Source organism: Podarcis bocagei (assembly GCF_964188305.1).
Source record: "Podarcis bocagei genome assembly, chromosome: 12".
Classification (NCBI taxonomy): Eukaryota; Metazoa; Chordata; class Lepidosauria; order Squamata; family Lacertidae; genus Podarcis; species Podarcis bocagei.
In genome coordinates, this window is record NC_138137.1 from 21945936 (window position 1) to 21969785 (window position 23850).

Genomic DNA, 23850 nt, shown 5'->3' on the forward strand with positions numbered 1-23850 from the left:
GACTCCCAAAGCAGATGAGCAGCTGCCGGTAGAGTTACTTTCCCCTTCAAGTTATAGGCCGTTGTTAAATGAATTAAATAAACATGCCTACAGTTCTTCCGCTTTGTCAAAAATTTTATATAGTCCAAGTTTGCAATTCTTAAAACACTTTCTCCACTTGCCAATAGCATCACAATCCTATACGTATCTACTCAGAAGTAAGTTTCGAGTACATCCAGGTAGGGGACTTATCTCTGGAACCCCAAAAGACTGCAGCCAATATGTGCAGACAATAGTTAACTAAACAGACCTGGTAGGTTCTGAATCAGTATTAGGCCGTTTCCTATGTTTACTGAGTCTAATGGGGCCTACTTTCAGGAGAATGTGATCGTAGCCCAAGTAGTCTGAAGACCGTGGTGCAGGTTATATGGAATATAGGAGTTCAAATTCCTCCACTGAAGGAAATTACTATTCAGAAGGTAATAATAATCTGTGGAAAGGTCAGCTTTTGGCAAAGGGATTCTCTCTTGACTGACCGCTTTGGGGTGGGGGCTAAAGTTGGTCTGCAGTGATGTAAAAAGCCAATTCTTTCATGTGGTGTGGCTTGGTCTAGCCCCTGAGAGCAGTGGTAGAAGAGAATAGGGAGCCTTCTACCAGCTACGATACTTCTGTCATTCTTTTGTGCTCTGTGTCTGTCTGTTGAGGAAGTGGTTTGTCCTTCACTCATTTGTGCTGCAGTAGTGATCGCAGTAAGAGCTGGCACAGTTGACACAGAGCCAGGAGGAGGCAAAAGCAAGCAAAACATCAGAGGGTCTTGATGTTTGTGCACAGAGGTAGGTTCCCTCTGTGATCATTTGATGACACTGGAGCTTTTGGGGTGTTAGCATCTCCAGCAAGATAAGCAAAACCAAACACAGCTGAATGGTGGTGTGGCCAAACAATGGTGACAATCAACTGGATTTTATTACACACACACACACACAGGGTGCAGCTTGCCTTGACCACTTTCATACCAGGCTTTCAAAAGCTTCATAACACTAGAACTTGACAATGGTAGTACTCACCGTTAGGCCCCTGCTCCAGCTTCAACAAATTATAAGGCCAGATGGTCCCCCTGCTTCAAAGAAAGACCTGGTGGCCGTTATCCATCAGCTCACTACTAAACAAACTATTTCCTAGAAGCCTGAGCAGGTTCAAAACGCAGTGCTCCACCTCCTTATGAGGATGGGTCACCAACGTTGCATTAGACCAGTGCTCCAAAATCTGCACTGGCTTCTTACTAACTTGTGGGAACAATTCAGCTTCCTGTTTCTAACAGATAATGCATTGGGCCTGCTCAGCATCTCTCCTCCCTTAGGCTTTCTAAGATCAATAGTGTTTGCTCTCCTTAAGTACCAAATGTGCACCCGATCAGGAACGCCTGGAGAAGTAGAGAAGTATCCTTGTTGACTACCCCACAAATATCATGCCAAATCCGCCAGAAGCTTGCAAAATCATAACTGTTTCTTCCCATCTCCACCCCGCTCTAAAACTAATATTTTACTGTAATCTGGACTGTCCAAGAGTGGCTTGGAATGAGCCAGTGACATTTGTAAAATCTGTTGTAGCCTTTGTAATATTGCATTTGAGCAACTAAAATGTAAGCTGTATGTTACGTATTACTGCCCCACCTGTCATCTTTTGGGTGAAGTACACACAGCTTATTATGGGCTTAAGTATCTTTCTGTGGATTAATTATTATTATAATTAATGATACTTTCAAAAATGAAACAGAATGACACTGGGCTATTAAGGAAAGGTGTGCCCTCATAATCATCACCCAGGCAGCGTTCCTCACTTTAAGTTGTATTTGTTGTTAAAGAATCATTTGTGATCACAGTAAAAGAAACACAGCAAGATTTGTAGCAATTTCCCTTAAAACTGTCTGGGTGTAGGGGAACAGTCCTACAGGTTTGGGATATTTTGCTGAAGGGGGCGGTGGGAAAGAGAGTCTATTTCCAAGTCTACTTTCCAAGAACTTTGCTTGCACACCAGCTAGTATTGCGCACCGATTAAGAAAATAAAGGAGGCGTTTTAAAAGCCCGTCTCTGGTATGCAGTTTGCGGTGATAATTAAGCAGAAAAAGAACCAACAACACGGAAGCGATTGGACGCGCGCTGCCATTCTACAAAATCAAATCTAAGAGCGGAAAAAAAGAACCACCCAAGTGCTGTTGCTCGAAAGGAGCCTAATAACTCCCCAGCCCAGGTCGCGAAGTAGTGCCGCGCAGCGCCAAAAACGCGCGTGGAAAGCTCCCGCAAGCAAGTGGGGGGAAACTCCTTCTCCCCCACCCATTCTAAGCAAAGTAACAGCCGGCTGCTGCGGTAGGTTTCAAAGGCGCGCCAGCATGTGCGCTTCTGGTCTGCCCGGCAACACACACACCTTCTTTCATCGCCGTGTGTTGGAACTTTCTGTCTCTCTCCCTGCCTCGCCACCCAAGTCTCCACGATCGGAAAAGGCTGTTCGGCTCCTCGTCCGCCCCGGGCCCGCAGGGAGGAGGCGGTTTTGTTTTGAGCCGGTGGGGGGAGGAGGAAAAGGATGGAGAACCCGTCCCTTTCTCTCCCATCTCCTCCGAGCTTAAAATATTGATCACCTTTGTTAGATCCCTTTTCGGAAACTGCCCTGCTCGCTCATCCTCCCTGCCGCCTCTCCCTCCCGCACCAGCCCCGCATCTTCCTTTCCCGGGGTTTGAAGTGAGCACCAGCTGACAGCCAAGCATGTGGTGTATAAATATTGAAATAAACGAGCGGAATGCGGGGGGGGGCGAGGGAGGGAGAGAGAAGGGAGGGGTGATCTACGGAAAGTGGGGGGAAAGAGGGAAAGGAGAAGAAGATAAAGGGGGACAGAGCAGCCCTTCGTGCGCCTGCTGTTCCTGCGTGGGGCGCTGCTCTCCGGTGGTGGGGTGTGTGCGGGAAGCAGGATTTAGGAAAGGGGGGAGAGAAAAGAGGTGGTGGAGGACGGGAAGATAATAGCATTTAAAACAACAACAAAACAACAACAACTGCACAATCCCAACAACAGTGACTGATTAGCTCCTACCCGTCGCACAGGGACTGGGAGGGGATTGTGTGTGTGTCTCACCTGACTTCCTCCTTCCCCGGGGCGGCGAGGGAGGCAGAGAGAGGCAGGCGCGCACACAGCCAGCCAAGCGAGCCAGCCACTCTTCCTTTCCAAAAGCAGAAGCATTCTCGCCCACCCTCGGGGAAAAAAGAGGGAGAGAAAGAAATAGCCCTGAGGGAAAGCGAGGAGAGGGGGAACGGCAGGCGGAAGTAGGCAAGGAAGAGAGAGAGAGAGACAGAAGGGAGAAGTAAATAAAGCAGTCGGCGGCCAAGCTCCGACCCGCTTCGCCTTTTGCTCCGTGGAACCCGCGGGCAGCTTCTCCCCTCGCGCCAACCCCGAGAGCGGCGGCGGCGGCAGCAGCGGAACAGCAGCAAGCGGCGGCGGCGGCAGCAGCTTCACCTCGGCTCCTGCACCGACGTGGGCCAGCCTCCGCAAGGGGGAGAGCCAGCGAGCGCAGACGGCCCCGGCCGAGCCTCTCGTGCCTCCGAAGCTTCTTCGCCCGAGCAGGAGGAGGAGAAGCGGGGAGGAGAGGAAAACAACCACAACAACCACCACAAGAGAGAGGAGGGGGGGAGCAGAGAGACGCGTCCCCGCGGACTGGGCTGAGAACTGCGCGTAAAGCAAGAGCCCCGCGGGTTTTTTGGACACTTCGCTCGCCCGGCTGCCTGGCGGGAGAGTGCCCAAAGCAGGCGGGCGCCGCCTTCTCGTCGTCGTCTTCCTCCTCGCCAAGCAGTTCAAGAGTGAAGGGGGGAGGGCGAGCGGTTGTGTGCGTGTGTGTTTGTGTGTCTGCATGTGTCTATATATGCGGTGTCTGTGTGTGTCTGCGCGCGCCCCCTCCTCCTCCACCACCACCACGACGTCGTCGTCCTCCTCCTCCTCCTCTCCGCTCGCGCTCCTTCCTTTAAACGCCCACTCCCGATGGGTGAAAAGACAACTTGAAGTTCAGTGCAATTAACTTCGCCGGCGCCTGGGAAGCTGAAGGTGTCGCCCAGCCTCGCCCGCCCTCTCGCTGCGCTCTCATGAGTGAGTTTTCCGTCTTCCTTCCTTTTCGCCTCGGCCGCGCGCGCTCGCTCGCTTACAGAAAGCCCAAGTTTTCATTCTAAGGAATTCGGTGTGGGAATGGATTTGGAAAAGCAGGATTTTGTTGTTCTGGGTGGCTTTTCATTTAACCGCAGCCGAGTTCCTGGTAGGGGAGACGCTCTCCGTCTAATAATTCCTTTTTACACTCGTCCTGATTCATCGGGGGGAGCGAGCGGCTTCCACCACGCGCGCACGGACACCTGCTTTATTCACACGCTCACACACACACATAAGGGCGGGCGGGCGCGCGCGCGCCTGCCTGCCTGCCTTTTCCGAGTCAAGAAGTTGCTGGCGAGGGTCGCTGGGAAGTTTGCCTCAACTTCTTGAACCCTCGACCCGGAGTTTTGCCTCAGTTCAGCAGAAGTTTACATTTCTGCGGCCCGGGGATGCCTGCCAGGGGGGATGCTCGAGGGAGCAGCAGGAGGTGGAGGAGGAGGTGGTGGGGAAAGTCAGCCGCGCAGGAGAGGGGTGTGCGCGCGCGAAAGGGCGGCGGCGGCGGCGGCGGCGCACTCTGCTCCGCCGCCGCCGCGTGGAAGTGAGGGAGTTTTAAAAGGGCTTCGTCCCGAGCTGCTGCTAGGAGCGGAAGGAGAGCAGGAAGATGCCGGACCAGGAAGAGGTCAGCTGGAGGTTCGTCTTGGCGGGAAGGGCTAAAGTTCTCGTGAGGGGCGGCGGCGGCGGGGGGTGGTGGGTCCACTGGCCTGCCGGTGACCTTTGGAGGCGGAGGCGGCTCCCCACACAGGTGTACTTTCTCTCTCCCCACGTGAGGTCTTACTCTTTCCCCTGGCAGAATCCTGCTCTTTTTCTTTTAAAGAACTGGGTGGTCCCTGAAACGGCATCCAAGGAGCCCAAGAGGAAATGTAATTTCATTTTTGGTATTAACCTATAAGGGAAGCTTGCGCTGGGAAATCTCGGAAGGGGGCCAGCTGGAGCGCCTCACCTTGCACCAAAAGTCGCCCCGTCCGGGTCCTTTCCTGCCACCCTATTCCCACCCCCATCCCCTCGCTCGCAAAGCATCAGTTGGTCACACGGAACCATAGTCACTCGAGGCATATATTATTAAGTTGTATCATAGTAATTAGGTGTTCTTTTAAAGTCCGAGCCAGAATTCGGTTTGCTCGCTTGAGCTCCCTATCTCTCGAGATCTGCCTCTGAAAAGCTTTGGCACTGGCTTAAAACTTCTGCCTGAGCTGAAGTTTCTGTGGCGGAGAGATCCCGTGGCTTCTTATCGAAGGCAGTTTCAGCCTAAGTTTCATTCAGGTTAGTAGTTCTAAAGTGAATTTGTTGGGCAGAGAGAGCATCCTTAACTTCAGAGTAAAGAATACCAAGGTGAAAGCACATGATGCATTAACCGACCGAAGGAGATGATTCAGAAGCCAACCTTTATTTCTCCTGAGCATTAGTTTGGTCTAGTACATTCATATACTTGTCTGTTTCACTCTGCTGGCAAACATTAGCATTCAAGCTTACATTTTTGACAAATGTGCAGACAGGAATAGCATGAATAGACATCTTAAATATTAACAACCTAAGCATCTGTTGTGAAACAAATTTAATATATTTACTCTGTTTTTCTCACATTGTTAAGAAAGGTTACAATATGTGCAAAATTGCAACTTTAGTTGGCAAAAGGAATTGACTGGATATTTTCCCTCCCGCTGTGTCTTCCAGAGTGTTTGAAACAATCGCTAGATATGAGGATCTTAATTTGGGCCATTGTTTTGAATAGAAAATGTGGGGAGCAATTCATGTTCCGCAGATGCATGAATATAGCTTAATAAGCTTAGGCATGTTATAAAACTTGGTTTTCTAATCTGTTCTGACACTTAGTTGTGTTTCAAATACATCAGTTGTCATTTAGAAACAACAGCACATATGCAGAATGTGAAAAATGCAGATACACAAGAAAGCATTCTGTGTTTGCATACTTAGATATATAAAGTGTGTCACATTATATAAAGTCATTATTTGCAGTTGTTTCTTCCCCTTGCCTCAGATAACTAATGAACAAAAAATTATTCCAAAGTATGTTCCAAATATACTAATAAAAAAGGTAGCAAATACATCCAAAGCCATAACATTCCTTTTGTTTTTCCCAGGAGTTAAAAATAATTATTTGTATTAAAATAAGTATATTCAAGCCAAAGCATGTAAATCAAATGTGCCCAGTTCATGGGGCCTAAAAAGGAACTTTCTGTTTTCATATGCTTAACTATTGATCTTTTAAATTGCATAGTAATTCCTTAGAGGGTTTCTCTTGTATCTCCTAACGAGAAAAGGAAGTTCAGGATCCTTACGTACATTATGGTAGAATCATCCCTGTATGCAGTGAGGGTACATTAATCTGATGGAGAAAACGCGCCACATTATTCAAATGCTGAATTGGAATCTGACACAGAGAAAAGGTTTTTGGCACGCCAGGTTATGACTTGTGTTATAGGCCCATGAGGTCAGCTGACAAGCACCTGTTCTGTATCAGAAATCTTATCATTACAAATATTGCTAAGCGAAGCACTACCTGCACAGTGTTGCAGGTATGCCTGTAATGCAAAATCCCTAATGACAGGTGGAATCTACAGCCCTTGTATAACTTGTACAGAGAAATCATTAAATATGTATAATTTCATTTTTGGAATGCTTCAAAGTGCATTCAGAAAAGCTAACTATATTAACTGTTCCAATTTCTAGAAAAGGCACAGTTTTGCCAGATTTCTAAAATAAGAAATAAATAGAAGAGCACAAGATCATGGCATATTTCTTTTATTTAACATTATGTGTGAGGAAGAACTTGGGTTGGTTTCTCAGTGTGACTAATATATACCGTAGTAAAGAACTTGTAACTTATCAGTGTTAGAAACTATTACAGAAGGCTACATTCTAAGAATGACTAGTCTTATGTTGAAAATATATCTGTTTTTAGGGACACTGAGCTACAGCTGCTACTAATTTTATAAATACATATTTGCTGACATCTTAATTAAACATTAGAGTTAAACATAAAATAAAATTCCTTCTTCTTGTTAGTAGATACAGTGCGTGTTTTACAAGCTCCATTACGTCTTGATTCTTCCATATTTCTAAATGTCTGCTGAAATATTTCACATTTCTAACTGCCATCATCACATTTTAAAGCATCAATCCTTTTCAGGGTTGACGGAATACTTCTGTGTTTAAGACACAAGCCTCAAGTCTTTAGCTACCTGGGCAGCTGGGAGATTTCCCCTTTTGAGCTCAGCTATGGAACAGAATGGATAGTTTTATTGGCATTTCTGAAGTCAAGTACATTAATGTTCATTAATGCTACCTGTCTAGAACACAAGGGTGTATCTTCTGCCAAAAGTCCCTTTTGCTGTAATGGGTATGAGACTTCAATAATCTGCTTCCTTTCTGGAATCAACACTTTTGACTTAAAGTCACAATATACCTACTTTTTATTTGCATTGCGTTAAGCTGACAAAACAGGAAAGGAAAAATATTACTTACTTTCCAGGGGTAAATACCAGTTTATAAGTGAGTGCATGTATTTATATCCCTGTCGCCACTAAATAATGACTCCCGATTCCATTTTAATATCAATCTGGCAGTATTATCCATGGCAACTGAGTCTTCCTTGTTAGCATATGGGAGGGAAAGTTTTATCATTTGGGCCAGGGGCAACTTAAAGGAAAACTCCATGCTGCTTTCTGAGGCATGCTGGTGCCGATTTTAAAGAAGCAGTATCTAGTTTTATACGGTAAACACAGGATAAAATGCTGTTTCTGAAAAGTAATATGCATAGCAAGCTGCACAGAGCATCCATTTGAGCTGTTGACTATAAGGGCAGAAGCATATTATTAATAACTGAAAGCACATATGTGTATGTGAGGGAAAATGTTCTGCAAATCTGTCACTACGCAGTCTAGTGCATTTTAAAGAGCTTCACTCACAACAAAGTCACTCTCGTTTACAAAAGATACTTACAAATTTGATTGCTAAAGAAGTTAAAAGTGCACGCTTTAACTTTATTTAAGAACTTAATGTGTTCAGAATTTGTGAAATAAAGTTCAATGTGGTGTAAAGACCTTTTAGCCGTTATACCTTTAAGTGAATTATGATGTGGTATTAACTTATCTGAGAGTAAGCCCCATTGAATTCAGTAGGACTTACCACTGAGGAAATATGGCTACATTTGCAGCCTAATTCACAGACTCCTATACAGAGAATACAGCAGCGGTCACTTTTTCAGGGTTTTCTAAGAAGTGCTATTAACTTGCAAACTCGCCACAGTTCCTTCCTAAATAGACTGCAGGATATCTGCTAAAGTATTTACTGACTTCTGCATGGTGGCTGCCTACCAACATCTACTTTCACATCAGTGGGTAGAAGTTAATTTTTTCCATGAATACTAACCATAGCTAGGCTTCTAAATGGCACATAAGTTGAGACTAGTGTTACCAAACTCAGCTATGCCAAAACAATATTTTTAGAGTACTGCACAAAGTTGAATCAGGAGTAATTCTATGGACACAAGTCAGGTTAAATTCTAGAAAACCTGAGATCAGAAATAAAACCTGAAGAAGTTAGGTGTAACACACATGATGTAGCATGTTTGACTGTGGCATACGTACACCTTACTGTTAATTTCCGTTTTGCTGTTGTTGACTTAAGTGTTATATCTGACTAAGACACAGTAGACCAATAGACTTAAGTTAGTTATGATTTTAAACGTGTCAACTCTGTGTATGACTTAATGAAACCACACTTTTCTAAGGTAGAGTTCAACTGCAATCCTTAAGAGTGAATTCTGCTGACCTTAACAGGAAATTTTTTCTGAGCAGGCATGCATCAGATTGTGTTGTAAATGAGTTGACTCTGAATATAAGTTCACGGTAAGATACGGTAGCATTCACATTGCCAAGGTCTATTTTTATCACTTTATGCAAAATATAGGTTTTCTTAAAGCTGTCTCCAATCTGCACTAGTAAACTATGGATTATCAAACGTATGTAGACTGATTCCCACCAGATTCCGTTCCTATAGAACACAGTGCACAGCCAATAAGATGGAGTCGTGCTACTCCAAATGCTCCTTTTAAATTAATAATAATAATTTAGGGAATAACGTGAACTTAAGAACTTTACATTCGAAGCTCAGATCTTCCCCTGGCATTTGAAGCCTTGGCCCGTATCACTCTGACTGGTGTTCTTTTATTTTATTATAACTTTATTTCAGCACACTCTATAGATTTCACACCTTTATTGATATTTTTGTAGTTCTGTTAAAGGACTGGATACTAAGCTCTTGAAGAAGCGATCTTGGATGCTCACATATACAATTTATTTTCAGATAGGCTACATGCAACTCGTAAAACAGGTTTTGTGCATCCCTTGATTGGAACCTTTCCCGCAATGCATTCCTGGGGTCCATGGTAGCACTAGGGACAAAATATATTGCTAGACTTGGTTTCACAGGTGGGCTTGAGGCATACCTGCATACACTTTATCTGGAAAATGTTCAGATATTTCTGGGGTGAATGGCACTGCCGTATAATGGCAAAACATTGTGGCTATAATTATGTAAGGAGAAAACCAAGGTGTAAAGAATTTCCTTGCAACTGAGAACCTTTTTCAGTGGTTAAAGTATGCAAAGGCTGTGTATTTATTATAATTTATGAAGATATCTGCTTGTTACAACAAATTTCAGCTCATTAACAAAACAATTTTTAATTTTAATTTGGAAAAACTGAAAAATATAATCTTAAAACTGGTTGTATGGTGGTAGAAAATAGTTGGTGTCTTTGTTTAGCTGTAAAAGCATAAACAAAGCAATCAAAATCCAGCTTTCATGTTTTAAAAAATCAGTGCCATTTCTCAGGATACACTGGCCTAATTCCCTTTCCTTATCAGTTTTATAGCTCTGACCCTACAAACCAGTCTGGCAGAGAAAAATTCAGACTGATAAGGTATCAGTGCTGTGTCATGTGACCTGTGACATCACACTGGTATTGCAGGCCTAGACAAAACATGAATCAATGTGAGAAGGACTAATATGCTAGACTGATAAGTGGATAACATACCTACTTGATGATGATTTTGGAAGTGTCCAGGTCCACAAAAGGCAGCTATGCCCATATGATCATACAAATCTAATACCTACAATTCGCGTGAGAGACAGCAAAGGTGTGAAGTTTCAATTGATGCTGCAGCTAAATCAGTGAAAGCCATTTGATAAGCTGTTGTCAACTAGACCTTCATACCATCATGGCTGACAGGGTGAGTGCATGGCTAGTACAATAAAGTTATTTGGATAGTGCCTTCCTAGAGCTCTCTGGGCACAATTCAAAGTGTGATCATCTTGTAACCATATGGTTTCATTTCCACTGAACCTGTAATCTCATTAACCTGCTGTAGTTGAGCTACCCATTCGGTGATGGAAATGAGCTCTTGCATGATGTTTAATATGACCACTATGTTTCAAAATGTACCTTAATAGTCCCAAATCTTCTTTTCTAGTGACCTTTAAGTAAAAACAAAACAAAAGCCACAACACCATACGAGCAAAATGGATTTAGTGTGCATGTGTCTTATGTAGTTGTTAAATAAAGAGATCAGACTATGTAGAAAAAGATTCCCCAAATCTGCCTGTTGTATTTTCAGGCTGTCTTTCACATATAGGTTCTGTCGCTTTAAAAATGCAGTCTCCTCTATTTGCCCTATTAATTGTTGATATGTTGCCATCCATGAGACAAAAATTAGAGCTGTAATTAAATAATCATGTGATGCTCCTTAGTGCCAGTGAGAGCAAACTCATTTTTCCAGGCCCTGATGGTCACTGATTATTGTATTAGTACGGGGCTTGCTTTTTTATTTTTATTTTTTTTGTGAACAGCTACGTGTGTTAACCACTGGCCTTCTTTTTAAAATTAAAGAAAGTGCAAAAACGCTAAGTCAGTTAATTGGCTAGTAGTCCATAGGGACTTTAAACAGACTTGCCTTTTCTGCTTTTGGTCACGTGATTGGGAGAACTACATCAGTGATGTGGTTTGTGTGCCATTTAATTTACACTGGTGTTTTGGCTGGGGTGGATGCATATGGGGAATGCCAGGAGAATTACAAAAGGAGCAGGGTATTAAAATTCAGAAATGATTAAAATTGAAATAAAAGGATGCTGCTTCTTTGGCAGTACTCTGGCAGTCATAATGACACACAGAGATTAGTTTCCACCTTCATCTTTTCCTTCTTTTTCATTTCCTCTTGTTTATTGTTGACATATTTTCCTTATGCCTCTGCTTCTCATCTCTGTGTCTCTTTCAAATATTCCTAAGGTTTTTCCTCCCTTTCTTTTTAGTATGGAGAAGCTTACTTAACCTTATTATTACAATAACAGAATAGCTTATTAATATTTAATATCCATGTGTGTTCACATTTTTTTTTAAAAAAAAAAAGTTAGGTCACCTCTATTAAACGGCATGTCATTTTATTGTTTGTTAATCCTTGTGTTGCTTTTAAGAGTTTCTGAGATACTTTCTTCTTTTAGTGGCGATTTAGCTTGTAATATTTAAACACCTGTGTTAAGATACTTGAAGGGGGGGTGTAGAAAATAACTTATCAGTCATGGATAATCAGTTATGCATGAATTCAAATTTAACAGATGGACGTTGGGAGTTAAAAATTTCTCGTTTGGCTTCATGGGGGTTTTTTCTGTTTGTGCGACACCTGTCTCTTATGTATAGATAAACATCTAACGTAGTTTACAGTCTTTCTTAAATCTTTGTGCATTTTTTTCCCTTGCGAAAATTCACTTCTCGCTGATTCTCTTTATGTTTAAGGAGCTCTTATACAGACTACAGTCACTTGTGAAAGCATGCTATTAGACTTCTCAGTTGCAGATATATGGCACGTCATGGTTCAAATGTATTAACCCAGTTCAGAAGTCCCTACGGCATTACAATTGAAGAAAGCCGACCTATGCATATGTGTGTATATTTTGCTGCAAACATATGTGCTTATGCAGTTTTGCATATTCAGGTTATTAATATAGATTATGAAGTGTTACATAGATGAATAGAACTACATTCCAAAATGATAAACTGGAATATTGTCTAAGAATTTGATTTAACAGAAAATTTGGCTACCTATATTTCATGAGCCAATGGACAGAGTTAACAACAGAGACTTGCTGTAGATTACTCTAGTTAGTCATGTAGGGCATTACATTTGAGAGAAGCATTTCTGTATAATGGCTAAACTCACACACTCAGGAATTCCAGAAAATTTCAGCTAGAGAACTGCATGATTCATTTAGAAACTTGCGCAATTTTATATCTTCACCAAGTTAAGTGGTGTAGATATTGAATTAATCTTGGGTTAGGTGAAAGCTATTATTGAACTTCAAGGAACCAGAGAAATAGAAAGTTGACCTAAGGGTTTTGCTTTCAACAACAGCTTATTATGAATATATATATATATATATATATATATATATATATATATATAGTCCAAGAAAACATGACCACACAAATGTGAAAAAGGAAAAGATGATAAACCAGTTGTTGGTTTCTTACAGTGGCACTAATCACTATAAAATACTGTGAAGGGCAGTATTTGAGGCAAATGGTTTTGAGCAAATAAGCATAGACTGAAATCCCATGCATGTTTACTAAGTCCCATTGAGCTCAATAGGCCATACTCCTTAGTAAGTGTGCTTAGGATAGCAGCTATAGAGTATTGCCTTTAGTTTTTGCATTTTAAAAAGAAAATATCAACTAATGCATATTAGCTTTAATATCAACTAATGCATATTATTTTTAACAGGATATGTGCTACTGTGACTAGATTATTACTCGCAGTCTTACTTGGGTTGAAGCCTTAGTATAGAAAGTGTGTGGATTCACACCTGCAGTTGTTTGCTGCATGTACACCTGAAAGTGTGGCAGAAGATGTATGTCTTTAAACATAACATGCAGTGGACATGCATCATGGAGTTGCAACCAATCACACTCTCCCAGAGCATGTGCATTCACCACATGTCCCTTGAGTGCTGCCAGCTGTGCATCTTTTTCATACTTCTCATGTTTACCACAGCAAATATTCGTGTGCATGCAGCAAACATGGCTCCTCCATAAAGTTATGAATCAGCCAGCCCTAAGAGAACTGCTAAAACCTGACAAGCTTAAAAACAATCTAACTTTGGTAGGATCCTATCTCTAATTACCGATCCAAGTTAATTCCTATTCAAATCATTCTTCATCTAAATAAAATTCCTTCCCAAAAAACTCCCTTATCATTGTTAACAGCAAGCTAAAAGTATCTTCGTGAAGAAAAAATGTTTAAAGTATTCAACACCTCATTTCTTTGATTATTAACCTACTACTGTGATGCTGCTCTTATTTTCTTACAGTTGAGCACAACAAAAATTTAAAGAGTTCTTTTAGAGGTTATATGTGGCTAAGAGAACGATTACAACTCCTGTTGCTTGGTTGCTTTTTGTCTTAGGTTCCTGAGAATGATATTGTACACCCCTTAGAGAATTTTAATTCTAATTTACAATCAGTTTATAAATTTTTGAAACAATAAAAAAATAAAATTGAATTTCAACTATTATAGGCATAGACCGATCTTCAGCTCAGTCCTATGAATTCCTGCTGTTGTGCCAGAACTTGTTTTAATGCAAGCTTATTGGGAATATGATTCCAGTCAACATCCCAGAGTCTTTTTTGAACTGTGAGCTTCACACTGGTGCCACAGTGAATTTGGTCCTGTTATTTTGATGTGTAAAGGACAGTGTTGTTACTCCCCTGCCTCTACCAAGACTGCAGTTTAGGGGAAAGCTGGCAGGAGCTAGAGAATATCTGGTTCTGGACAACTCATCCCTTAGGGGTGATTATTTAAATGCTTCAGGTTTTCAAATAGGGTCCAACTTGGTAATGAACAAATAGAAATAAACGAAGCTGTTTAAAGGGATCAAAGACTTGCAGGAAAATTGCACATAAAAGAGCATTTGAAAAGAGATGCAATATATAAACGTTTATATGCTAATGTCAGAAGCCTTGAAGCAGAGATGGGAGGATTTGAGTGCTTGGTACTAAAAAGAGAATATAGATATAGTGGATATATCAGAAACCTTGTTGGAGCAGTGGAAATCATTAAGATGTGGATCTCCGAGGATATAGAATCTTTAGAAAGAAATGTGTTGGGGATCATGTTGCTCTGTATGTCAGAGGGCACAGATTCCCTCCAAATAAACAGAAAATGTAAGATGCACAAACTGCTCCAGAGAATCACTGTGAGTGGAAATGCTAGATGCCAAAGGTAATTTAGTACTGTGGGCATACGACCAAAGCCCCTGATGAAAACTCAGAAATCAGGAAGGCAGCCGAAGGGAGAAATGTTGAAAAATGTGTCGCTAACCCTCACATTCACTGGCTAAATGTACATTGAGGTTTTGCAATTGTGACTTTAAACAATTATAGTGTAATCCTATGCATGTTTACTCAGAAGTCGCTGTGTTCAATGGGACTTACAACCACAGCAAGTATGGTTAGGATGGCAGCTGTAGTCAAAACAATTACAGGGCAATCCTATGCATATTTACTCAGAAGTCACTGTGTTCAGGGGGACTAAAAATGTGGTTGGGATTCCAGCTGTAGTCGCTTAGCAGACTAGAGAGAAGGCTTAGGCTTTATCCTGAATGGTGCTGAGGACCTGGCACAAGACAGAAGCACTGTCGAACTGTTCAGCTGAGCTATATGCATACATATTAAACATATATTTTGAGACGAAAGTTCAATTTGGCCAGGATTAATTTCAAAATTGTAAACTTTAATAAAAGGGGAGGGGGAGTTGAGATGAATCATCATGGTGGAAAATCTTATTTACTGGCAATTGTTTAAAACCACTATAATCAAAGCTGACCTAGAATGCATGCCACAGAATAAGAGAGGTGCAAACATTTCTGGATTACCCAATAGGCAAACTATGTACAAGTTCAGGGCACCAGCAAAGCACGGCACCAAAACAGTGTGTGTGTGTGTGTGTGTGTGTGTGTGTGAGAGAGAGAGAGAGAGAGAGAGAGAGAGAGAGAGAGAGAGATTGACACTTGATTAAAATAAAAAGGCTCATCAGATTAGTCATAGTGAGAAAAATCAGATCCTTACACTCTTACGGCACACTTCTCCGACATTTTTCTCTTCTCTTTTTATTACTGTACTTATCTCCACCCAAACCAGGAAGCGTCCTACTAATGTAGATTGAAATAATACGAGGAAATCGGATCCTGTCATGCGTTGCAATGAACCACCTTTTATTTTATTTTTAATTGCCCAGTCTTACATTATAATTTAATATAGTTTTTATTTTTGAATTATAAATGGGGGAGCACAATAATCTTCTCTAAAGGGCCTCTAAAGGTCTAAATCCAGCCCTTTTGGACAAGAAAGTTCAAAAGGATGACAGTGTTGTTAACGGAGTTTAAGGAAGCTATAAACACAAGCATGTTTCTTTTAAAAGGTATAGCCCAATAAGGACAATAAAAAGGAGTAGTCACTCTGGTAAAATAAAAACAAATGGACAATAAGGCAAGGAAAAAGAAAAAGCACTGGAAGAGCACATTTTTAAAAACATGACAATAAATAAATAAACATATATATATAAATCAGAATCAGAAAGCCAGTTCTGGACCACCAGATGACAAACTGCGAAAGGTTTACTAAAGTTATCAAAGACTGCAGAGAAGCTAAATTATTTGCATCACTTTTCATGTGACATGAGATAAATGAGATAAATACCCGTTGAGGAGAGGTATCTGAAGAATTAAGACAAGAGAAAAGAGATGAAGTTCTGATGCTAACTAAGAAATTACAAGATAGTCACCATGTCCAGAAGATACCCAAAAATTCCTAAAAAGCTCAAAACTGATATTGTTGCTTTTTGAACAAAAATATGCAAATTATCACTAAAAGCATATATCCTGGAGAATTAAAAAGTAGCCGATGCATCATTGCTTTGAAAAAAGAAATATATAGGGGAGATAGGAAATTACAGACACATCAGCCTAATTTCTCTACTAGGTAAATTGGTATAAAGCATTATCAAAACCCAAATTATAAAACATATGTATAAAACTACCCTTGATTAAAAAGAACGCAAGGAAAGTCCTGTCACACCAGACTTCTGAAATTCTTTGAGCGTATTGTCATATTGGAATAACCCAGCTGGCATTGTTTTTGAGGATTCCAAAATGTTTTTGACAAAGTCCCTCCTGAAAGCTTCCTGAATAAAGTTATTTCAGATAGGGATAAGATGATGGGTCCTCTTTTGTGCCAGAACTGGTTAAAGAACAGGAACCAGAGAGTAAGAACAAATGGACAAGGTTTTTATGACGGAGGAAGAAAGCAAGCCCTCCCACTCAAAGACCTGAATCATCAGATGAGCAGTAAGGTAGCCATAGTTTAGTTGTGGGTGAGACCATTAATTCAGGATGGAGAAAATTCATACAAACTTTCAAGGGCTTCAAAAGTCCTATCCCAAGTGGCTGACTGGGCAAAAATATGGCAAATGAAATTCAGTATAACAGAGTGGTGCACACTGTGGCCATTCTTCTCTCTCTCTCTCTCTCTCTCTCTCTCTCTCTCTCTCTCTCTCACACACACACACACACACACACACACACGTGTGTGTGTGTGTGTGTGTGTGTGTGTGTGTGTGTGTGTTGATGGAATGTAAACTGGCTCCAACTATCCGCAAAACAGATAGCTCAGTGCAAAGCCTAACTGGAAAAGAATATTAGACTAGATGGACTCTGGACCTGGCCTACCAGACTCTTAAGTTTATTGACACATTCTTGCTATTTCTTTATTTCTGGCCCAAAACATCAGCTGGAACAAAGTATTGTCCCTTTCTACAGTTCCAGTTTCTGGGTTGGCTACTCTAGTGGGTAGATGCTGAGTATGCATTTCTGTGTACCCACACATGCAGGAAAATGTGTGGAAGGAATACAGGGTTGTCTAGAAGTTAACTTGTAAAGGATGGTTAGCTGAAGAAGGTGAACACCTGCAGTAGCAGTCGTTGGATGGGAACTGATGTGGCTCTTTCAGAACCATCATTCTGGTTTACGTTCCTACCGGTTGTTATAGCAAAGAGCAATTGTGATCATTTGTTGCCTTGCATAACTTTCAGGGGAGTGATTGTATATAGAGGCTGTTCATTTCTGTTCTCCTGGTGAGAGCTGGAGAGGTTAGGTGGTCTCTGGGTTAGAGATGTAGAAAAAAGGGTAAAGGAAAATGCTGTATTGCTCTATGCACTTTTAGATAATTTTTTGTTTCAGTTCAGAGGAAGAAAGTAGGTGTGTGTGTGTGTGTGTGTGTTAAGGCAAGAAAGCCCCCCCCCCCCAGTTTATTTTGTGGTAGTTCTATGGCTGGAAGAAATTTCATGGAGGGGGAGATGAAGGTGCACCTTTTTCCAAATTCATTGTGTAAGGAAGATACAGCCTTGAAAAAAATCTCGAGCCAGGAAAATAAATGGAGGTTGTATTTTATTGGCAGGTAAACCTGTGTCTTCTGCTTTACAATTCCAAATCATTTTGGGGGTGGAGGAGATTCAACAATAATTGAGGACTTGATTTTGAATGAAAATGAACTGTCTGTGGTCTACTGTGACCTGCTTGCAGATAAAGCATCTTGCATATGTTACTACATGAACCAAGGAGGAGTCTTGGAATTCTTGGAATAATCTTAGGTGATTTCACTTGAGGATGCCAACAGGAGCCTTGCAGATGTGCTCTTTTAATTCTTTTAACCAGTCGAAGAGAGCTGTCTCTGCAAAAGAGATGTTCCTGTCCTCTTGAACAAGGCAATTGTGATAACTGTTACAGTATCTACTTTTGGATCACCTGCATTTACATTCAGTTTCCTGTCTGCCTTTTGGGGGCACCACTGAATAGGTGGTGGCTTGGAAGTTCCAGGGACTTTTAGATTAAAAATGGTTATATCTTTATCAGTCTGAATTGCTTCTCAATTTGATTTTGAATCCAATTTAAAGTGCTGGCATAGCCCTAAATAGCTTAGTTCCAAGTTACCCAAAGAAAAAACTTCACTGAGTTCTTCAGGACATGTCCTTTTTCTGAGCCCCTTCTCTGAAGCTAGGTTGGTAAGGACAAAGAGCAAGATATTCTCAGTAGTAACTCCAGCTTTTGGAATTCCATCTCCAATCAAGACCACCCAGTGGACTTTATCTTTGTCTTCTGGAAGATAGTTCAAACTTCTTCTATTTCAGAACAAATAGTGGATGTCCTTTTAATGGACTGTTCCCTGCCCCCTTACATTATATTTTCTTGTTTCTTATCACTTTAACTGATATTGTTTTAGATATGTGCAGTGTACATTCTTCCCAGCAGTAAGCCTGACTGAGTTCATTGGGACTTATGCCCAAGTAAGTGTGTGTAGCATTGTACTTTTAATGCTGTAATCCTCCCTGAGGGTCTTTTTGGATCACAGTGCAGGACATAAATGTTAAAAGTACATAAAATAATATTTCCAACATACATTTTATATGTACGCATCAAACAGACTACCCTATCCACTCTCAAATACCATGTTCCAAAAAGCAGATTTTTTTTAAAGATCCACTCCTCTTCCAGCTATTAACTCAAATCCTTAGCCTACTGATTATTTAGTGCCTGGAATAGACAACATTTAAACGTGTTATTACCCTTCATTATGAAATACTGAATTCTCTAAGATGCATGGTACTTAAAAACAATACCTTTAAATCACAGGTATCTAAGGGATTAAGTTGCTCTATGGGCCAGTTGTTTTTCATCTAGCAGACCTACTTATTATACAATGCTAACTTTCACCCTTGCCCATTAATTTTCATCCGAACTATATTTAGTAATTCCCAGTGTAGCACTTAAATGCAGGATGTGGGGTGGGGAGCCATTTGAAAAAGAGCTATGTTATCTGGAGATGTAGCGAATATCAGTCTGATTGGGTGACGATCTGGTTTCTTTAATGGTGGTCAACCCAATGAAAATGTTTGAGAACTTCACTTTGTCAACAGTTGGTTAGATTGGGGAAACTTGCATATTTTTAGCAATTGCTAAATATTTGTTTATCTTAATTTGTGTTGCTTTGTTATGCTTTGCAAAAATCCTTTGCAGTAGGAAAGTCATCATGGGGCAAAAGGTGGCAGGTTGGTCGTGGTTTAAAAGCTCTATACCTCTTAATACAATTGTGTGGGTATACAAGCAAGAGAGAGATATTCTGCTCATGTCTTGTTTGTAGGCTTCCCATGGGCATCTTGTTGGCTTGTGTGAGAAAAGAATGCTGGACTAGATAGGTATCTGATTCAGCAGATACCTTCTTAATATTTTCCGAAAGGAAGACGCCAACATATCCAAAGGATGTTTTGTCAGTTGACAGGTATAGTGAAAAGCACCTTTTAGTGGGTTACTACTTCTGTTACCTCAGAATATGTCCATTATGCATAGTTTAAAATTTGCCCGAAGTTGTATATGGTGCTCCAAGCTCTAAGACTGCCATCCTGTGCACATTTAAACTGCTTAAAGCTACTTTCTGCAAATGTATTTAAGTAACTATTCATAGGATGTATGCCTGCTACTTATTATCTCTCTCCTCTTCCTTTGTTTGGGTTTATATTACTTTTGTAACAGTGCTGTACTTTATGTGACATGAGGGACTGTTGCTAAAAGGAGGTGAAGAAAGCAACCCCCACTGTGTGCACAAGACATTTGTTTGGAATCGCTTCATAATGAAAAGAAACCACATGCCTCTCTGTAGTTCCATGCCACAAGGTTCCTATGACCCATTTGATCAACTACTAGTTACCATTTCAGAGCAACTTATCTGTAGGTTAAGTTTCATTTTTCTTAGTTCTGACACCCAAAGATTTCTTCTTCATAAATGTGTTGCAACTTACGTGCATTTAACCCAGGGGGCAGCAAACTTTTTCAGCAGGGGGCCAGTCCACCTTCTTGTGGAGGGCCGGACTATATTTTTTTTAAAAAAACAGAACAAATTCCTATGTCCCACAAATAACCCAGAGATGCATTTTAAATAAAAGCACACATTCTACTCATGTAAAAACACACTGATTCCCGGATCGTCTGTGGGCCAGGTTTAGAAGGTGATTGGACCAAATCTGGCCCCTGGGCCTTAGTTTTGCCTACCCATGATTTAACTTGTGCACATTTAGCTTTACATGCTTGGCAAATAAACCCCAAAAACAACAGACTTTGGCAATTCTACCCACCATTGAACCCAATGGGTTTTGACTATATGTGATTTTGGCTTTAGGTTCAATCCCTGGAACATGACTGCCATGTAAATGGCAGGCTTACTATGCTGTTAATTTAAGGAAAATACTTTTTCTTCATTTAGTCCGTTTATTTTACCAGTAATCTAGCTTTTGTGTAACATGATCCACATTCTGCTTATTAAAATAATGTACTGCATATAAAGCGGTTAAGAGTGTGAGCTGTGTCTACTCAGAAGCAAGTCCCCTCAAGTTAAATGCTGTTTACTTCCAGATAAATCTGTAAAGGATCTGCCTTATTGGTGGCAGATACACAAGAAAGGAATTTGCAACTACAATTAATTACAAGCCTGGAGAATTTACAGCAGTTTTCATTTCATAGAATGCTCTCAGAACATAACAAAGAGAACATAAATGCAAAATTTGTGTGATCACTCTGAGAGAGATACAGCTTTCTTGTGGCATACCCTACTGAGAATATAGTACTGAGATTACAAACATGTATTGCTAATTAATACCATAACCCCAAAGCTTTGTATAGATGTTAAAGTGGGTGTTAGGAAAGGGCATGACTCGTTGGTTAGAGAACATGCATGCTAAAGGTCACAAGTTCAATCGTTTGTTACTCCACAGAGGGATGGGAAATCTCTCACGACAGAGCTACTGCCAGTCACTGTAACCAGTTCTGAGCCTGATAGATCAATGGTCTGACTCAGTGTAAGGAAACTTTCTGTGTTTCTACCAAGCCAGCTGTGGTAGCATGTTTTCTGTGTTAAGTGGGGTAGCACTATTTCATGTGCAATATAAATGTTAATATATTTATTAACATTTGCATCAGCCGCAATGTAAATGTTAAGAGCAAAAGTTATAAACTGGAAATCCAAATTCAAATGGTTGTTCGGATTTCAGCTTATTGACCAGCCAAATCAAGCACTTTCCCAGCCGTAGCCTCTCTCCGTATTTGTGTGGGGATAAAATACAGACCTCTCTTACAAAACTGATATAAGCATTACTGAAAATAATGTGAAGGGCATTTAAGGAAGCATTTAAGCAGTTAAGGATTTTTTTACGAAATTCCTGACGACCCATCTAAGGTTCACAATAGGTACCAATGTATCTGAAAACTTACTAAGATTGTGCATTGCTGAGTTTTCCCCAGTTGCACATATGTTTGGGTCTAATCATCTCTCATTTCTGTGCCACACGTAACTTTATGTGACTCAAAATGGCGCTCTAATCTGACCGATAATTTGCTAATATAATAACTTGTAAAGCCAATGGTTAAGAAAGAACCTGTTTGATCAGAAAGCAGTTTCTAACTGTAATTGCAACTACTGATTCCATACAAATCAATTACAATGTTGTGCATCTTCCAATATTCAGATCCGTATTAACAAGTATTTCTGAAGCCTTCACATTTTCTCTACAGAAATGTGCTGATACCATCATTGTAATGAGTGGTATTCAACTAAGTTTTACTCAGAGTAAACCCAGTGAAATTAATAGCCTTAACTTAGCCATGTTCATAAATTTCAATGAGTCCAATCTGACTGAGTACCAGCAATCAGTTACAATGTAACTTAGGGATATAGCACTGTTACATTTGGCACACAAATTGTTTTACCCTTTAATTTAAAGGTATGTATGCCTCAATTAATACCTGATCAGATGATCAAATAAAAATAATTGATAGTTTATATATTTTCCATAAACATTCTTCCAAATAGCCGGCTGAAAGTGGAAACTCTTTCCATGTCTGATTTCAGTGTATAAAATAAAACTAGTAAGTTTTGCTTGCATTGTGCTGCAGTGTTTTCTGTTCTCTATTTTGATATAAACTTCATGCCCTGAGTTCGAAAAGTAAAATGAAAAGTAAAATTGGAATTTACTGCTGGGGCTTCTAGGAGGAATATTTTGTCCTTGCTATAAGCTAAAGAGATAAAGAAACTAGCAGGTGCAGGAACAGCTTAGTGATAGGCTACAAAGAAACACAATGCAATGACTGCTTACAAATAGTATACAAGACGAACTATTCCCCCCATCCATTAGTTTCATTTAGTTAATAAAATTAATATTTTATATAAAGTAACACCCCATTCCATTATACCATAGCAAAATATTATTCCACGTGTACACCAATGTTTTCTAAGCCATCTGTCCATAGCCTCTTTAAAATATAAACACACGCCATTTATTCTGAAATTTGTACAGTTAATGAGTACGTGCACCCTTGATTTAAGATAGACATTTTCCTGTAATAGCCACGTCCCAAAACTTACTCAACCAGTCTTTAATTGCCAGAATATTGTGTTTCCCACTTAATTTGGCTAAACAAATATTTATTGCCACCAGCATGAGATGGATCAAGTCATGGTGTTAATTTTGATTAATATTTTTCAGAATATAGCCTAATAGTAGTAATACAGTGGGTACCTCTTGTAGCACCATCCAAAAAATTTTCAGCGAACATTTGCAGGGTGGGATCTGTAGAGAGCTTTGATCTATGTTGTGGCAGGTTCCTAATACTGATCCAATTCCCGATCCACAAGAGGACCTCTTCTTTTATTCCATGATTACTAAACTTTTTAAACCAGATCACCTCTTTCTATATGCTTGTTGACACTCTTAAGAAAAATTATAAAAGGTCCATGAGAAAATATTTGTCCTTGTAGAAGCCATGCTGAGTCTTCAGTGAGGCTTGTTCTACATGCTTAGTTATTTTATCTTTAACAATATTTTCCAGTTTTCCTAGGGCAGTCATTAAGGTAACCGGACTGCAGTTTCCAGGGTCCTCCCCCCACCCCGCTTCTAATCCCTTTTAGAAATTGATATTATATTGGCTACTTTCCAGTCCTTAGGTATGAAAGCTGATCTGAGGGACAAGCTATATGTTTTTGTCAGAACACCAGCAATTTCACATTTCAGTTCTTTGAGAGCTCTCGGGTGGATTCCATCTGGATCTGGCGATTTGTTGGTTTTTATTTTATCTATTAGGCCTGGAATTTCATCTTTCATCACCACTATCTGCCTCAGTTCCTCAGATTTAGGCCCATTAATTTCACGGTGTCTACTTAGATATAACCCATAGATTCTCATTTAGAATTCCTATGTCTACATTTCCATACCATTCAGTATGTTTGCATTCCAAGTTTTAGCCCATTACAGAGAAGCAATTTGTGATATGGAGGTATATGCATTTTTAGAACACTAATATTGATTGCTTTTGATTGATATCTGTTTATCACCATGCTAGGTACTACATAATTTTTTGTTTCAGGTTCATTACTTTATCACAGTACTGTACTCTCTTAATTACAGATAGGTAGCCGTGTTGGTCTGCCATAGTCAAAATAAAAAAATTCCTTCCTGTAGCACCTTAAAGACCAACTAAGTTAGTTATTGGTATAAAGTTGGTCTTTAAGGTGCTACAGGAAGGAATTTTTTT

General features: G+C 40.5%; 2 protein-coding genes across 4 annotated transcripts in view; one reads left to right on the plus strand and one right to left on the minus strand.

Annotated features, from left to right (window-relative positions):
• LOC308569461 (uncharacterized protein) overlaps window positions 1-4099 on the minus strand; it is a gene marked incomplete at its 5' end in the record, with an annotated part of 54820 nt that extends 50721 nt beyond the window's left edge. Inside the window, 2 exons of the mRNA XM_081163383.1 lie at window positions 3100-3874; window positions 3992-4099. Of these exons, the coding sequence (XP_081019509.1) occupies window positions 3100-3874; window positions 3992-4099 (883 nt within the window). The remainder of the gene's footprint in view (window positions 1-3099; window positions 3875-3991) is intronic.
• Window positions 3871-23850, plus strand: part of SATB1 (SATB homeobox 1) — a 127477-nt gene continuing 107497 nt past the window's right edge. For 2 of the 3 annotated variants that reach the window (XM_081164513.1, XM_081164510.1), the window contains exon 1: window positions 3871-4101. Coding sequence is in view for 1 of the 3 variants with exons in the window: in XM_081164510.1 (XP_081020636.1) it covers window positions 4098-4101 (4 nt within the window). In the remaining 2 variants the exon portion in view is untranslated. Of the gene's footprint in view, window positions 4102-4767; window positions 4786-23850 lie in introns of those variants that run through there. The other variant, XM_081164515.1, reaches the window with a different exon arrangement.